The 17,713-nt window shown below is 37.3% G+C and overlaps 2 protein-coding genes and 1 pseudogene across 4 annotated transcripts; 2 read left to right on the forward strand and 1 right to left on the reverse strand.

The window, feature by feature from the left end:
• Window positions 1–866: 866 nt before the first annotated feature.
• On the forward strand, window positions 867–1,800 carry LOC148293428 (25S ribosomal RNA; annotated as a pseudogene; the record flags this gene model as incomplete).
• Window positions 1,801–4,062: 2,262 nt separating this feature from the next.
• Window positions 4,063–13,648, forward strand: SAC9 (sacI homology domain-containing protein / WW domain-containing protein). 2 transcript variants are annotated; one of them, XM_021958440.2, is made up of 13 exons: window positions 4,063–4,337; window positions 4,825–5,423; window positions 5,866–5,998; window positions 6,326–7,542; window positions 8,031–8,138; window positions 8,282–8,452; window positions 8,790–9,032; window positions 9,456–9,890; window positions 10,522–11,349; window positions 11,456–11,653; window positions 11,954–12,409; window positions 12,515–12,745; window positions 12,997–13,648. In XM_021958440.2, the coding sequence occupies exons 1-13, from the start codon at window positions 4,325–4,327 to the stop codon at window positions 13,276–13,278; spliced, it is 4,914 nt and encodes a 1,637-aa protein (XP_021814132.1). In that variant the 5' UTR covers window positions 4,063–4,324; the 3' UTR covers window positions 13,279–13,648. The 2 variants fall into 2 exon arrangements, with proteins under 2 accessions (XP_021814132.1, XP_021814133.1); XM_021958441.2 differs by having other exon boundaries at window positions 4,064–4,369.
• Window positions 13,649–14,225: 577 nt separating this feature from the next.
• Window positions 14,226–15,554, reverse strand: LOC110756932 (putative 2-oxoglutarate-dependent dioxygenase AOP1). Of its 2 annotated transcripts, XM_021958425.2 has the most exons (3): window positions 15,072–15,554; window positions 14,741–14,987; window positions 14,226–14,659 (listed from the first exon to the last, which is right to left on the reverse strand). In XM_021958425.2, exons 1-3 carry the CDS (start codon window positions 15,455–15,457, stop codon window positions 14,426–14,428), a joined length of 867 nt encoding a protein of 288 aa, XP_021814117.2. In that variant the 5' UTR covers window positions 15,458–15,554; the 3' UTR covers window positions 14,226–14,425. The 2 variants fall into 2 exon arrangements, with proteins under 2 accessions (XP_021814117.2, XP_021814116.2); XM_021958424.2 differs by having other exon boundaries at window positions 14,226–14,987; window positions 15,072–15,553.
• Window positions 15,555–17,713: the final 2,159 nt, after the last annotated feature.

The following is a 17,713-nucleotide window of genomic DNA, read 5'->3' on the forward strand; positions in this document are numbered from 1 at the left end:
TTTGGTTCGAGACGTGAATTTAGGGTTTGGAGGCTAAATTCCATTTTTGGAATACTAAAATAATTTTCTATGATTATGAAATAATTGAAACTATTTTTAAAATATATTCAGAAATTAAAAATAATTTTAAGATCCACAAAATTATTTAAGATAAATAAATATAATTAACTAGTATTTATTAACTAATTAATGAAATTAATTAAAATACTTAAATACTAATTATTTACTAAATAATAATAATTAAAATATAAATACTAATTAATATAATAAATTAGTTTGTTTAGTGTAATATTTGTAATTAAGTAATATCGTAGTCGTATGTAAATACTTTAATTAGTAATTATGTTTTAATTATTATTTATATAGTGAATATTTAGTATTTTAATATTTTAATTATTTTCATAAATTACTTAATAATTAATAATTAATTATATTAACTTATCTTAAATAATTTTAAAGATATAATTAAGGTACTTAAATAAGGCTAAGATATTAGATAATTACAAATATTAAACTAAAGAAACTAATTTCTTTTTTAAAACAAAATTAAAAAATTGGTGACTTTTCCCAACGAAATTCATTGGGAGAGGTATTGCCCGACGCATTTTGCCGGGATAGATCTTCCCCAACACATTTCGTCGGGCACATCTATCTTGCAAAATGCGTCGTGATATACTTTTCCCCAAGAATACTGCCGGGAAAGGTCACTAAATTATTATTTTTTTATTTATACAAAACTAGTTTGTTTAGTTTAATATTTTTAATTAAGTAATATCTTAGCCTTATTTAATTACTTTAATTAATATATATTTAGTGAATAATTAGTATTAATATATTTAAATTAATTTCATCAATTACTTAATAAAGAGTAACTAATTATTTAAAATTCTTTTGTGGATTACATTTTTTTTATAACAAATTTGTTTGTTTAGTTCCGTGAAACAAAGGCGGGGCATTGCCCATCTTTTTGGATCCAAGGCCGGCCTTGCGTCGGCTGATCCGGGCGGATAACATTGTTAGGTGAGGAGTTTGGCTGGGGCGACATATCTGTTAAAAGATAACGCAGATGTCCTAAGATGAGCTCAATGAGAACAAAAATCTCGTGGAGAACAAAAATCTCGTGTGGAACAAAAGGGTAAAAGCTCGTTTGATTTTGATTTCCAGTACGAATACAAACCGTGAAAGCGTGGCCTATCGATCCTTTAGACCTTTGGAATTTGAAGCTAGAGATGTCAGAAAAGTTACCACAGGTATAACTCGCTTATGGCAGCCAAGTGTTCATAGCGACGTTGCTTTTTGATCCTTCAATGTCGGCTCTTCCTATCATTGTGAAGCAAAATTTACCAAGTGTTGGATTGTTCACCCACTAATAGGGAACATGAGCTGGGTTTAGACCGTTATGAGACATGTTAGTTTTACCCTACTAATGACAGTGTCGCAATAGTAATTCAACCTAGTACGAGAGGAACCGTTGATTCGTACAATTGGTCATCGTGCTTGGTTGAAAAGTCAGTAGCGCGAAGCTACCGTGCACTGGATTATGACTAAACACCTCTAAGTCAGAATCTAGGCTAGAAGCGACACAAGGGCCCGCCGCCCGTTTGCCGACCCTCAGTAGGGGACCTGCGCCCCCAAAGGTACTTGTCGTTGGTGAAGCCCTTGCGTCAGACGAGCTGCGAAGGCCGCCTTAAATTACAATTTTTATTGAGCGGTGGGTAGAATCCTTTGCAAACGACTTAAATATGCGATGGGGTATTGTAAGTGGCAGTCGCTTCGATTCGTCCCTTCCCTTCCTTTTTCATTCAACTTTCCCCCAAAACTTGGCGAGGCTATTGATCCGACACTTTGTATTTTTACGTACTTGCCTTTATTTAATTACTTTAATTAATAATTATTTAGTGTATAAGTAGTATTTTAATATTTTAATTAATTTCATAAATTACTTTATAAATAGTAATTAATTATATTTAAGTATCTCAAATAATTTTTTGCACTTTTGAAATTATTTTAAACAAAGTTTAAATTACTGAAAATTTCTATAAAATTATTTTAGTCTTCCAAACACTAAATCCAAGTCTCGAATCAAAAACCGTTCGCAAGGCTTGAACCCTAACCCTAAACCTACTTTAGGGCACTGAGGACTCGATTAGGCTTAGGAACTCACGCAACTCGACCTAGAGTTTTACGATTAAGTTTTCGATCTTAATCATGGGTTAGTACAACATAACCTATAAACCCTAACTTGTCTTGATGAATTTTCGTTGGGATAGAAATATCTCGGCGAATTTTGTTGGGGTAGACTTTCCCCGTCGAACTTTTGTATCCTTGCAAACTTTGACGTGATAGACCTATCCTAGCGATTATGTGTCACGATAGATCTTTCCCTGCGAAATTTTATTGGAATTCTAAGAACAAACCACTTTTTAGAATCTACCTTTATAATTAGTAATTAATTATATTTAATTATCTCAAATAATTTTTTGGACTTTAAAATTACGTTTAATTTCCTAAATTATTTTAAACAGAGTTTCAATTATTTAAAAATTCTACAAAATTATTTTAGTCGTCGAAACACTAAATCCAAGTCTCGAACCAAAAATCATTTGCAAGCCTCGAACCCTAACCCTAACCCTACATTAGGGCACTTAGGACTCAATTAGGCTTGAATACTCACGACTCGACCTATGGCTTTACGATTAAGTTTTCAATCTCAATCATGGATTAGTACGACATAACCGGACCTAACCTTGACCTGTCCCAACGAATTTTTTTTGGGATAGAAACGTTTTGTCAAAAGATATATATGTCGACAAATTTCATCAGCAGAGGTCTAATCCTGTAAATTGTCACCGACATAAGTCTATGCCGATGAAATTTCGCGGGGAGAGGGAGAGGGATTTATTTTTTCTTTTTTTTAAATTACGAAATTATAAAATTAGTTAATTTAAATCAAAATTTATTTAAAAATTCTAGAAAATTAGTTTAAGTACACAAAAATGTTTATATAAAAAAAAAATAGTATTGCAAAAATAGATTTTAGCCTTCAAATCCTAAATCCAAGTCACAACGTGATTTGATAATATCAAGTACTTGGTGGAGTTTGAATGAATTACATGAACTTGAGTCCCACATTGGAAAAGAAGAGAAAGTCTCATCTCCTTGTAAGTGTGAGTCTTCCCACACGTACTATATGGAAGGTAGGCCTAGTGGAGTGGAACTTGAGCCTCACCTTTGGATTAGGCTTGGATTATATATACATAATAATTAGTATTTAATAATCATAGATTAGGCATTTGGTTAGTACGATGTAACCAAACCTAGATAATTTGTCGGGATAGGTTTTTATTTATTTTCTAGGGTTTACTAAATAAATTATAATTAAAACATAATTTGGTATTACCATTCTCTTAAAAAAATTCCACCTAAGGTTTTCTAAACTTTTATTCCACTGAGGTTATGAAGCTTTATTTAATATATATACAAGAGCATAAATTCTCCTATGCGGATGTCCGTGTGTTATTATCATGTGGACGCCCCTTCCTGCTTCTCTCCTAGTTTACAATGACATCCGCACAGTAATAATATGCGAACATTCGGATGAGAGAATAACTGTATACAAGAGACTATAGAATAGTTACTTAATTGTGTGAAAAAGAAGCTGAGTAATGAAATCTTATATATAAAGACTAGAAAATAAATAAATAAACTCATACACCTACCCATAAAACTTATTGTAAGAATAAACTGCATAATGCAAGAAAAAAAAAATTGTTTGATTTATGACAACAACAAAAAAACAGTTGATAAGTCATACTTTCAAAAAAAATTATAAGAACCTTTCTAATTGTTAAACTTACACGCACTGCACCGATGCTAAGAACATTGTGGATCATTTGCAATAAGTTTATACTTTTATTTTATGTGTAGTCAATTGCTCAATTTTCTCGTCATTAATATACCGCTGGTTAATTACCAAAAAATAGTTATTTTCTCGATCTGGAAAAAAAAAGTTTCCTCTATCCTTTTGTTCAACACGGAAAAGAAAAAATTAAATAAATAAAAACAAGTCATCGTTTATATCTTGCTCTCTATGTTGCTCTGCGCATCTGACCCAAAAAAAAGAAGTTGCTCTGCGCATAGCGACTTGATTTTTCTGATGACATTTAGTAAGACAGGAGAAGTGATGAGTTCTGCAGAGCTGGCCGCATCCAAATAACGCTCTCCACTCTCTAATGGTTGAAATTCTGCGGTGCGTTCAATAATCATTTCTCTCTCTCCATCGGATCGAATTCCTCCAGCATCGCGCAGTAACAAAGGAGATCTCATGGAATCAGCTGGTCACCTACTTCAGTCTTCAATAATCTTTGATGTGATTTATCGCTTTTCAATTTTGAATGTGATCTTGATTATTTATTTTGATTTTCAACTTGCATATTCTTCTCGATTATATATGCATCTCCATGTATATGTAGTGGTGTTGCAAGATTATATACTCTTAGTTTTCATTCTTGCTTACAAGCGTTGCATTTCATCTTCCTGTGTTTGGGCCATTTCAAATCGGAAAATACTTCAGCCTGATACACACACATATATATGTAAACTTGAACATCTCAATACTCTGAATCTTGTATTTTAAATTGAAATTGAAATCTGATTTTTGGTCTTGCATAAGCCATAAATGCGAATAGTTGTTTTTCACTTTTTAGAAAATATCCGGGTGTGGATAAATATCATATACACACACTTATATGTTCTCTTTCTTTACAAGATTGCTTATGTTTCTGTTTTTATTTTCAATGCTTATTCTTATGGTGTTTCTTTCAGGTGGTGGTACAAGGGGGACATCTGTTATTGTTGTGACATTGGATACTGGTGAAGTGTATATAATTGCGAGCTTGTCTTCTAGGCTTGACACTCAGGTCATACATGTTGATCCCACAACTGGTGCACTTCGCTACAATGCGAAGCCAGGATTCGATGTCTTCAAATCCGAAAAGGAAGCTTTGGATTACATTACAAATGGGTCGCACTGGTTGCGTAAGAGTACGACTTATGCTCATGCAATATTGGGTTATGCTGCTTTGGGCAGCTTTGGGATGCTTCTTGTGGCTACCAAGTTGACTGCTAGTGTTCCAAATTTGCCGGGTGGAGGGTGTGTGTATACGGTGACTGAGAGCCAATGGATCAAGATTTCACTTCAGAATCCACAACCACAAGGGAAAGGAGAAGTAAAGAATGTTAATGAATTGACTGATCTTGATGTTGATGGGAAACACTACTTTTGTGATGCAAGGGACATCACTAGGCCATTTCCTAGCCGTATGTGCTTGCAAGAGCCTGATGATGAATTTGTTTGGAATGCCTGGTTCTCGATGCCTTTCAAAAACATTGGGCTGCCACAGCATTGTGTGACACTTCTGCAGGTTTTGCTTCATTCTTGGTATCTTCAAATTGATGCTCATGTGACTTTTATCTTCTTTCACCTGAAGTTTATTTTTTAACCATCTGATTTCTAAGCCTACTGCCTCAAGTTATTGATGCTGATTTGTTCAAGTCTATGCATTATATGCTCATTATAGCCAATTGTTTCCACTCTGCTTTCACATATACTTATATTCTATGCAGCTCTTTGAGTATATATTATTACTACTGATTTTTGTTAGTTTGGTTAGGAGTTTTTGTTGTTTTACCCAAATTTCTTTTTATTACAGTTTTCTTCCTGATTTCCAATCACAGTTTCATACCAGCACTACAATTATAAGAAATTAAATTGTGGTTAAGATCTTAAGATAGCATATGGAATTATGTGGTTAGATGTAAAGTTAACCTGTTCATACTGTTCTCTTACTTGGTATTAATGTGTAGGGTTTTGCAGAATGTCGAAGTTTTGGAACCTTAGGGAAACTAGAAGGGATTGTCGCTCTCATAGCTCGTCGTAGCAGGCTGCATCCTGGTACTCGATACTTGGCTAGGGGATTAAATTCATGTTTTAGCACAGGTAACATGACACTTTGAAGTTATTAACAAATCTCAAATTTTTCTTCTTCGAAACATACCCATGGTTGTGGCATTTTGTCATTAACTACAGCATAGTTTCTCAAAATATTGAGAACAGAAAGTAACATAGAAAAAACAACATATGAATTTTTTTGTTTATGCAAATTTTTGATCCATGTTATTTCGTTTTCATTTGGTTTGTATACTTTTGTTTTTGTTTTGCTTATTTAGTCGTAAGAATGTACTTTCTGAATACAGATTATTCTCCTCTTACTTCTTTAGGTTTTAATTGAATTTTTCATACTTACGAAGAATGTGAGTCTGACAGGAAATGAAGTGGAGTGTGAGCAAATTGTGTGGGTCCCTAGAAGGGCTGGTCAAACTGTTCCTTTTAACACATACGTATGGCGACGGGGCACAATTCCAATCTGGTGGGGTGCAGAGTTAAAGATAACTGCTGCAGAAGCAGAAATATACGTTTCAGATCGCCATCCTTATAAAGGGAGTTCAGAGTACTACCAGAGGTTGAGTAAACGGTATGATGCACGAAATTTAGATGTAGCTGTTGGCGGGGGTCAGAATAGAAAAGCGTTGGTTCCAATTGTCTGCATCAACTTGCTTAGGAATGGAGAAGGAAAATCGGAATGCATTTTAGTTCAGCATTTTGAAGAATCTGTAAACTACGTCAGGTCAACAGGAAAACTTCCTTATACCCGAATTCTTTTAATAAATTATGATTGGCATGCCAGTATAAAGTTAAAAGGTGAACAGCAAACCATCGAAGGATTATGGAAACATTTAAAAGCACCCACTGTTTCTATAGGCATTTCTGAAGGAGATTTTTTGCCTTCACGAGAAAGAATTAAGGACTGCAGAGGAGAAATTATCTGCAATGATGACTTTAAAGGTGCCTTCTGCTTAAGATCACATCAAAATGGTGTAATACGTTTCAACTGTGCTGATTCTTTGGATAGGACAAATGCTGCAAGTTATTTTGGCTCCCTCCAGGTTTTTGTGGAGCAGTGCAGGCGGCTTGGTATATCACTTGATAGTGATTTGGCATATGGTTATCAGTCAATGACTAATTATGGTGGCTATATTGCTCCTTTGCCACCAGGCTGGGAGAAGAGATCTGATGCAGTAACAGGGAAAACATTTTTTATTGATCACAATACTAGGACCACAACATGGATGCATCCGTGTCCTGATAAGCCTTGGAAGAGATTTGATATGGCGTTTGAGGAGTTCAAGAGGACAACAATTTTACCACCAGTATCCCAGCTTGCTGATCTTTTTCTGCTTGCGGGTGATATTCATGCAACACTTTATACTGGTTCTAAAGCTATGCATAGCCAAATCCTCAGCATTTTCAACGAAGATGCAGGAAAGTTTAAACAATTTTCTGCAGCACAGAATATGAAAATCACTTTGCAGAGGAGGTATAAAAATGCAGTTGTAGACAGCTCTCGTCAAAAGCAACTGGAAATGTTTCTTGGAATGAGACTATTCAAGCATCTTCCATCAGTTTCTTTTCACCCTCTGAATGTATGTTATTCTGAGACTTGTCTGGATAAATTGTAGTGATAATAATTTCATTTATATCTCTATGCTTCTTTTTGAGCTTGGCACATCTAGCAAGTTGCAACTACAGCTCTTAACTTGCATAGATTAACTGGCAAGTTTTTTGATTCTAAGTTTGCATAACTCTTTAAGGATTGTCACATGGTACGGAGTCACCAGCTGCATATCGAAAGGCCTTTTTGTTACTTGTAACACTCAGAAGAGGATTTTTATCTGTTTAGGAAACACTCCAATGATTCCAGTTTTGGCATTGGATTTAAACTGCAGACTGATGACTGTTCACAAAGTGTTGGCTTTCCCTGGAAAGTTCCTTTCAGTCTTGGTTTTAGATCTGATCATATTTAATATTTAACTTGACCTTTGCATTTTGAATTTCAGTTTTCATTTGTTTTCCTGTATACTATCATAGCATTAGGTCTCTCAACTTAGCATTATGCATGCTGATATTGCAGGTAGTCTCTCGACCATCCGGTTTCTTTCTTAAGCCAGTTGCTAACATGTTTCCAAGTTCCAATGGTGGAGCCAGTCTTCTGAGTTTCAAGAGAAAGGATCTAGTCTGGGTACTTTTCTTTTCAGTTTTCATTGCATGGAACATTGGACTGTACCATAATGGTCTTTTGTGGTGAATCCTTTTATGTTTCTTCATTTAAATTATTTTCCATGAATGTACCAATTCTTATTTGGAATGGTTTTTATGACACAGGTTTGCCCACAGGCTGCAGACGTGATTGAACTTTTTATCTATCTAGGTGAACCTTGCCATGTTTGTCAGCTTCTTCTCACGATATCCCATGGTGCAGATGATTCAACCTATCCATCAACAGTTGATGTAAGGACGGGACGCTCTTTAGATAGGCTAAAACTGGTCTTGGAGGTCTGTAATCTTTCTTCCACTTCACCCACAACTTTAATTTTCTCTGAACTTGATTTTAATGTAGAATTGATGGTCCCAGGTATCTAGCTAAAATAGGATGAGGATCCTTTTAGTTCCTATTTAATGTAATGACTAACAACTAGATTAAGCCATGAATTGCAAGGGCATCACCTAGTTCCTAAAACTAAACTATGTAAAATAAAAAAGAAATTCATGGCTCTGTTAGGGTATTTTTTTTAGTTTCTTGTACTGTTGTGCATAACGGGGGAATCTACTTGTGGGAAGTTAATATAATTTCTCCTATAGTTTCTAATCTTTTATTGGATTTTGATGACAGGGTGCGTCAATACCTCAGTGTGTAAATGGAACAAACCTTTTGATACCCTTACCAGGGCTAATTAGTCTAGAGGATATGGCTGTAACTGGAGCTGGTGCACGCCTTCATGCTCAAGATACATCTACCCTTCCATTACTGTATGATTTTGAAGAACTGGAAGGAGAACTTGACTTCCTTACTCGTGTAGTTGCCCTTACATTTTATCCTGCTGTCTCTGGAAGAAGCCCTATCACTCTTGGTGAGGTAGAAAGCAACTTTTGGAATTATTAATTGATATGTCATTGTCATTGTCTTTGGTTCACGACCGTTCCATTAGTTATTTAAGCTCTGAATGGTAGCTCTAGCTTGGTTGAAGCTTAGGCCATTTGGTTTTTTTGGCACATGATATAGTAGAGGATCCATGAATGTTGCAAATTTGCAATTAAAATCTATTCTCTATATGCGTGCATGTATTATCTTATGTTCTGTTTCTGGTTGACTTTTGCTCAATCTCAGATTTATTAGGTTTGATCCTTGTATTCAGTCTTGTGGCAAATATTCTTAGTCCATAACTTTTCAAAACTCTGATGTTGAAGAGAGTCTACTAATTTATCTTAGTCCAGTAATGGGATGTGGTTTTGCAAAAACTGCTAGTGGATGATAATTCTTTTGTGAATTTGTTTGTAGATAGAAGTCCTTGGAGTTTCTCTTCCTTGGAGGGGTGTATTTACTAACGAAGGCCCTGGTGCAACATTACCTGAACATACTAAAAAAATTCAGAAAGAAACCAATCCTTTCTCCTCTGGGTTAGATACGAATCCATTTTCCGGTGCTTCTTCTAATGAAAATGTGCCACCACCAGTGCAACCAACTGCATCTGGCAACAATTTGGTTGACCTATTGACTGGAGAGGTCATGCTTTCAGAACACGTTGCTCAGCCAGTGATAGGAAATACTGAGGACAAGGGAGGTGACTTGCTTGATTTCTTGGACCAAGCTATTGTTGAATGTCATGGTGCTGAAACTGATCATAAATTCCCTTCATCGCATGATGGAAGGTCTTCAGATAGCAGTTCCCAGAAGTATATTGATTGTTTGAAATCCTGTGCTGGGCCACGTATGGTATGATACTAACTCTTCTGTTATTTCCTTGAACCACTATGCTATATCGTGCTTTATCCTTATAAATTATGTTCAAGGAAGTCATTTGAAATCCTTCTCTTCAAAAGCATTTAATCAATTTAATTTTTAAAATCTCATATACGATGTTGCCATGTCTTGACTCAATCTCTTTGTTGAGGTTATTGTGTTTCAATGTCGGTATCCGATCACTTTTTTTCATTTGAAATTTATTTCTTTCACTTCTGGCTTTACATCCTAATTTTTAAGTCTTTGCATTTTAATTTTTAAGTCTTTGCATTTGTTGGCAGTATAGATATCAAGTAAGCTTTTTATGACACTCTGCACCCTTTCTCCATCTCACTCCAATGCCACTTCAGCTAAAGCTCGTAAGCTTGACCACTGTGCATATCTATCTCCAATCCCCCCCCCCCCCCCCCCCCCTTCTCTCAGGATAACCCTCACTTTTTCCGACCGCTCCAAGTAGCTAAGCCTCTTGAAGTGTGACTTTATATTATTTCAATGCATTGGCCAAGCTTGTTGACCAAAACATCCCTAAAGGTCAAACAAGGTTCCTACTTTGATGGATTAGGTCAGCCCAAGCCAGCCTGTTGACGACCTCTATTGTTTGCAGGAAAGAAAACTAGACTTCACGGGAGCTATGAAACTTGAAATTGAACGCCTCCGGCTGAACATTTCTGCTGCTGAAAGGGATAGAGCTCTATTATCAATAGGAACTGATGCTGCTACTATAAACCCTAATGTTTTACTTGATGAACGATACATGGGAAGATTGTGCAGAGTTGCAAACTCCCTTGCACTGCTTGGACATGCTTCCTTGGAAGACAAAATTACATCTGCTGTTGCTCTTGAGACTACTGATGATAATGTGATAGATTTCTGGAATATAACCAGATTTGGGGAGTGCTGTTATGGTGGCACGTGTGAGGTGCGCGCTGAAACTAATGCACCTACACGCGCCTCCTTTATGGAATCATCAACGGGAGTTCCTCCGTGTGTCTTGTTATGTTCCCAATGTGAAAGGAAAGTTTGTAAAGTTTGTTGTGCTGGGAGAGGGGCCCTTCTGGTTGCAGGCTATGGCTCAAGGGAGGCCAATGATGTGGTAAATCAGGGGGGATCAAGCCATGGTTTCCAGGTTGATGTATCCACAAATCGTTCGGTAGTGCTGGATAGTGTTATTTGCAAAAGATGCTGCAATGATATTGTGCTTGATGCGTTGATCTTGGACTACATCAGGGTCTTGATTAGCATGAGGAGAAGTGCCCGTGCAGATTCTGCTGCGCATGAGGCCTTGAACCAGGTGATTGGATTTTCGTTAAAGAATTCTCTTTCTGAAAGGAAGCATTCTTCTGATAGACAGGGAGCTATTAAAGTTCAGCAACAATTACTTGACAGAGAGGAATCCCTAGCTGAGTTTCCGTTCGCCAGCTTTTTACACTCGGTAATGTTTTGGCATATATTACGCTCTTGTTTCAGGCTTCGCACATTTGTGTCTTATTGCTATGTCTATATGCTCTCCGGATTATATATTGTTGTTACCACTGTAGGTTGAAACGGCGGCCGATTCAGCACCTTTCTTGTCATTGCTTGCTCCTCTTGATTGTGGACCACGACATTCATACTGGAAAGCTCCTCCTAGTGCTACCTCTGTTGAATTTATTATTGTTCTTGGTAGCCTTTCTGATGTTAGTGGGGTTGTTTTGCTTATTAGTCCATGTGGTTATTCTGAGGCTGATGCTCCCACCGTAAGTTGTCCTCTATACCCTCTCTTATCTATTGAAATTTGGTAAATGAAAAGTCATCAGTTTTTGATATGTTTCCTTTATAGTAGGCTTACTGTGACTTAATAGCGAATAAAAGAATCCTCTTAAAATAATTTTGAAATGCCAAATGTGTCAGAAATCTTGCTTTGTAGTAGATTGTTGCTTTTGCTCCTAAATTTATTTAGCAACAACAGATTGTTAAATTTTGTAACTTTTTATGCTGCACCTTCATTGCTTTCTGTACATTCCGTTTTGACTAATTCACACCTGTTGTTAGTACAGGTTCAGATCTGGGCCAGCAATAAAATACACAAGGAAGAAAGGTCATGCATGGGAAAATGGGATGTGCCGTCCCAGATCATGTCTTCCTCTGACCATTATGGACCAGAAAAGTTGGTTAGAGAAGATGAAGTACCTAGGCATGTGAAGTTTGAATTCAGGAATCCAGTTCGATGCCGCATTATTTGGATAACATTACGTCTTCAGCGACCTGGTTCTAGTTCTCTTAATTTGGGGAACTTGAATCTGTTGTCTCTTGACGAAAATCCATTTGCAGAAGTAACTCGGCGTGCCTCTTTTGGAGGAGAAGTTGACAGAGACCCCTGTATTCATGCCAGAAGGATACTGGTAGTAGGAAGCCCAGTAAATAAAGAGGTGGCAGATACATCAGCACAAGGCTCAGATCAGATGAATTTGACAGGCTGGCTGGAGAGAGCTCCGCCACTAAATAGATTTAGGGTAACATATCATGCTTAGCTGCTTTATTCAATCAAAACTCTTGCTTCCTTATTGAATTTGTATCATGGGCAAATTCATTTTTTTGTCATTTTTTGTTTTTTCCAGGTTCCGATTGAGGCTGAGAGGCTGTTGGACAATGATATTGTTTTGGAACAATATTTATCTCCTGCTTCACCTTCGCTTGCTGGATTTCGTCTTGATGCTTTCGGTGCAATAAAGCCTCTGGTTACCCATTCACCCTCTTCAAATGCGCATATCTGGGATATGTCAGCAAGACTTTTAGATGAGAGACACATCTCTCCAGCCGTGCTTTATATACAAGTATCTGTTGTCCAGGTACTCACTAGACCTGCTTTATTGTTATGCTATTGGTGAGGGTGAAGGGGGGTTAGGTAGGGTATTTCCATGTGGCTCAATTAGCCCAATGGGTATGAAGACGTTAAAATGCACATCCACATCAGTTTAGCTAAATTTGTATCATATATCATATTGGAAAATCAATATTGTATATGATAAGTTTCTTTCTGTGATAACTTGGGTGAATTTCAAAGTCCATTTGAACTTATTGGAGACATTAATTATTACAGGAACCCCACGGCTTGCTAACGATTGCTGAATATCGGTTGCCAGAGGCTAAGGCTGGAACACCTATGTACTTTGATTTCCCCCGAGAGATACAAACCCGTAGAATCACATTTAAACTTCTTGGAGATATTACAGCATTTACAGACGACCCAACAGAACAGGATGATCCCAGTTCTAGAGTTCTACCAGTGGCAGCAGGCTTGTCACTGTCCAATAGAATCAAGTTGTATTACTATGCTGATCCATACGAACTTGGAAAATGGGCAAGCCTCTCAGCAGTTTGAATTATAGTGTTGCTGTAACAGGGGGGAGGGGGGCAAAGAAAGGGGCTTTGGGCCTTGAGGATTGATTTTTGATCGATTTTGTGGCTGTGTATTCTTCTTCAATTTTTTTTCATTTTTTCCTTCTTGTAATGTTATTATATTATCATTCATTGATGTAATAATATCAGTAGTGTTGTTTATCTTTTTCGTTGAGATAAGATCATCGGTAGTGTTAGGGAATCAGAAACACGTCTGTCTCTGTCGTGCAAGTCTGGTGAGATTATGTTATGTTGTTCAAAACCTTAGTCTTTAGTGTGTATTTGGAGCCAAAGAACTTTGTAAACTGACTTGTTTGGTTGAGCTAATTAGTTGATGGGATTCGATTGTGGCATTTTCTAATGTTTTTCTTTTCTTTCCATTTTTAATCAAATCTTGAATGAAAGATAAAAGGTATCGGATGCAAACGACATTTTAACAGGCGATGAAGAACAAACTTGTTGATTTCCGTTAGGCCGTAAGGGATGAGTGAATTTGTGACACTCAGCGCGGGGCTTCTTCTAGCATTGTCAATCCCAATGATTTCATGGATGGATGTCAGTGGGGGTGGCATTGTAGTAGCTGGCCAAGGTCCCCTTGCCCTTGTTCTTCATCTTCACTTTCCGGCCATCAACTCTTGTAAAGGCTTAAGTGCATGGATTACATGTATTTGGAAATTGGAGACAACTTGATCCAGGCTTCAATTCCTCCTCCTCCTCTTTCCTTGGAGATTTAAGTCTATGAGAAGAATCTTGTTTTCAGTTTGCTTACCTATGTATGTTCTGATTAATTATGTTATTATCTATTCCTATTATAAAGTAAGACTGGACGGACACACAATAATTGTAGCAGCAGCAGCTTCGTCATGAATCATGAGCACCAAATATGGTGCCAGATACTTATAGATGAGATATTCAACAAGAACACATATATAAACAAGAAGAAAAGATGATACCATCATTTGATCAACAACATGTAAGTAATACAAAGGTACAACAAATACAACCAGTGACAGTCGACAGGGAGGGTTCACACTTCATTGGTGTTGTTTCATTTATTTAACTACTTTAAAATATATAGATGTCAGGCAAGCTTGCACAGTCTTGCCTAATCAATAATAATATAATTGAAATCAAAGACCACAGAAGTTGTTAACACAAACCCTGTAGTTTTGACCGAGCTGTGAGGCCAGATATTGAAGATGGTTCAATGGCTTATATCGTAAAGGGTGTTGATCATCGATGAGCTCCGCCGGCACACTTATGGTTCCACTGTGAAATGTCGACAGCAACACCGAGTATCTCACTTCCTTGTCGCTCATCATCACTCGATGCACGCAAGGTTTTATTCTGTCATTGCTCCACACCTGGAAGCCATCGCCGGTCATGAATATAAACGAATTAGGCGATACATCAAAAGGAACCCATTGACCGTTTGAAATCTTCACCTCCAAGCCATTGACATGATTTTGATGAATTATGGTGGTGAGGTTCATGTCGGTGTGCTCCGGAAGCGCCATGTGCTCCTCACCTGCTGCTCCTGCTCCATCATATTTGTGCAGTCGCAGTACATAATCAGTTGCTCCAATATGACTCTCGCACCGTTTGTTGTCCACGCCATAGTGTTCAAATATCATTCTCGTCACAGTCTCATCCAGCCTCACCACCACTTTCGCATACCCATCAGCACTTTCGCTGCGTATATTATTAATTCATTAATTAACTAAACCAAGATTAACATGCATGTATGTAATTAATGCTCTAATTCCAACTACTTACGAGAAGTTAGGATGATTTCCATTGGGCCAAAAGAGGTTGGCGAAGTTGTGAATTGCTTGAGGGTTTGTTGGATCATCGATCCCCAAGCCTTCATGGACGTCATTAGGGGAATGGTAGCCGCGGAAAGGCTTGTCATAAGTGTTTTGCAGTTTGATTTCTTTTGGGAAACCAAACAGCTCGTCTAAGCTCCCAAAGATTTTGTTGTACTCATCAGCATCAGCATCACCATCTGACAGTGTTGCTACAAAACAGCCGTACTCTTCCAGTGCCTGGCAGACTTGCGCGCACGCTTCCACCCAACAACTACTACCAGTATTGTTGATTATCTTGGAAAAATCTACAACCGGAATCTTTGCCTCCTGTGTATTTCTCCCGGTAACACCCATATTTCCTGTACTAGCTGATTGATCGATCAATTTCCCTAATTTAATTTCTCATCACTCCGTCTACTCTTCTTCAATTAAGGCCGCCCAGACTAGCCACCACATTTGACTTCAATTATTAAATAGGGTATAATGCCGAAATGCCCCTTGAACTTGTACCTAATTATCAATTTACCCCCTGACCTTTTTTTTTAGCAAATTAAGGGCTCGAATTAAATTTTATTATCAATATTCCCTCTGCCGTCTAAATCATTAACATTTCATCCAATAATCCATCAAATCATTAAAAAAAATATTTAAAAAAAAAATTAAAGAAAAAAATATATTTTTGAAAAAATTAAAGAAAAAAAAGAAAAAAAAATCCTATGGACCCATCCACCCCACCCCCTGCGTCTTCTTCTCCAACCTATCCTCCCTTGACCTGCAACAAAATCCCACCATTTTTTTTTCTTGCCAAACCAGTTTCTCAAGCTCATCTTTCTCTCTCTCTCTCTCTCTCTCTCTCTCTCTCTCTCTCTTCCCCTCCCTTTCCCATTCGAGCTCCCCCCATCCCCCATCATAGACCCACCCCACAATGAACCCAGAACCCACAAACCCACCCCCTAAACGAACCCAAATTTTTTTCACCCACAGCCCCCCCCCCCAACGAACCCATAACCACTGCAAACCCATTTGCGTGCCTTTCCCCTTTGATTTTTTCCCCACAGCCTTAAAGGTCCAGACCTCTTCACCTCACAAGTTCATTGCCCCTTCTCCCAAAGTCTCAACTCTAAATCACACAACTCATCAATGGATTCAAGATCTGAATAAAATGGGGATGTTTGGAGGGTGGGGGCTGATGGGTTTGGTTGCATGAAGAGAGAGAGAGAGAGAGAGAGAGAGAGAGAGAGAGAGAGAGAGAGAGGGGCAGAGTCGCAAAGAGAGGGTGTTTGAAGAAAGGGTTTGGTGTTTGGTTTTTGTGTTTGGTTGCAGAGAGGAGAAAGTTGCAGAGAGAGAGGGAGTCGTAGGGAGAGAGGGAAGAAAGGGTTTGGTGTTTGGTTGCAGAGAGGAGAGAGTTGCAGAGAGAGAGGGAGTCGTAGGGAGAGAGGCAGAGAGGAAGAAGAAAGGGTGGGTGGGTCCCAACCCTCTGTTTATTAAAATGATTTTTTTTTTCATTTTATATGTCATACTATTGTATTTTACAGTGTTTAATTATTTTTAACATATGAAATGACCAATTTGCCCTCATTTTTAACGGCAAATTGGATGAAATGTTCGAATTTTGACGGTGGGGGGAACATTGATAATAAAATTTAATTCGAGCCTGTAATTGGCTAAAAAAAAGGTCAGGGGGTAAATTGAGAGTTATGTACAAGTTCAGGGGGCAATTCAGCAGTATACCCTTATTAAATATTAAAGCCCAGCGTTGATTATAGCCTTGTTTTGGGGAGAGCTTCTCTAATAGCATTTGTCAGAAAAGTCTAGAAAAGCGCCATGCTTTTCGTATGGGCATATGATGAAGTGAATAAATTATTGTACGTATTGAAATACAGCTCAATTAAGATTTCTTATTTTTAGGATTTAATATGAGTGCTACTATTTCCACCCACCTGTCCTATTTCCCCACCCACCTTATCTTTAAAATTTAAATACAAATTTATCCATTTGTAAAATGACTTTTAAGAACTTTAGATTAAAAAAAACACATATTCTCCTTCATCCTTGTCAAACCTCAACCCCTCCCTCTCTCCCTCATCCCGACCAAACCCAAATCAAAATTCCAATAAAGCTTCAAAATTTCCAGCTGGGTCCAATCCAATTCCATCAAATTTCTCCTCAGTTTCTGAACCCAAGAGCACACACTTTTTGTTCCATTTGCTCAGTTTGCTCTTCGTCTTCTTTCTAATTCTAGCATTTCTCTCCATTATTGTTTTCGTTCGATGGAGAGACGATGAACATTGAGAGCGATTTTTTTTATTTTTAATAATACTTTACAGAGGATCCCACGTGTTTTGATTGACAGGGGTTGAAGGTTTGAAGCATGCTTTGAATGAAAGTAAGGAGAATTTGCTTGAATTAATAATTAAAAGGTATTTTAGGAATAATAGTGGGTGTAAAAATAGGATTATGTTTTTTCAAATTTATATGGTGGGTGGGAAGATAAGGTGGGTGGGGAAATAGGACTGGAGGTGGAAATAGTAGCACTTTTTAATATATATATATATATATATATAACATTATAATTACTCTCATTAAATTTAATTAATTATTATTTTCGTA

This window comes from Prunus avium, chromosome 7 (genome assembly GCF_965620075.1).
Source record: "Prunus avium chromosome 7, drPruAviu1.hap1.1, whole genome shotgun sequence".
NCBI lineage: Eukaryota > Viridiplantae > Streptophyta > Magnoliopsida > Rosales > Rosaceae > Prunus > Prunus avium.

What these genes read in the sequence shown, in the direction of transcription:
- SAC9 (XM_021958440.2), top strand. An exon ending in AAATTCATGTTTTAGCACAG is followed by an intron (nt 5,999 to 6,325) that starts GTAACATGACAC and finishes TGAGTCTGACAG; the next exon opens with GAAATGAAGTGGAGTGTGAG. An exon ending in AGAGAAAGGATCTAGTCTGG is followed by an intron (nt 8,139 to 8,281) that starts GTACTTTTCTTT and finishes TTTATGACACAG; the next exon opens with GTTTGCCCACAGGCTGCAGA.
- LOC110756932 (XM_021958424.2), bottom strand. Translation starts at nt 15,457, where the DNA reads ATGGGTGTTACCGGGAGAAATACACAGGAGGCAAAGATTCCGGTTGTA. An exon ending in GGAAATCATCCTAACTTCTC is followed by an intron (nt 14,988 to 15,071) that starts GTAAGTAGTTGG and finishes TAATATACGCAG; the next exon opens with CGAAAGTGCTGATGGGTATG.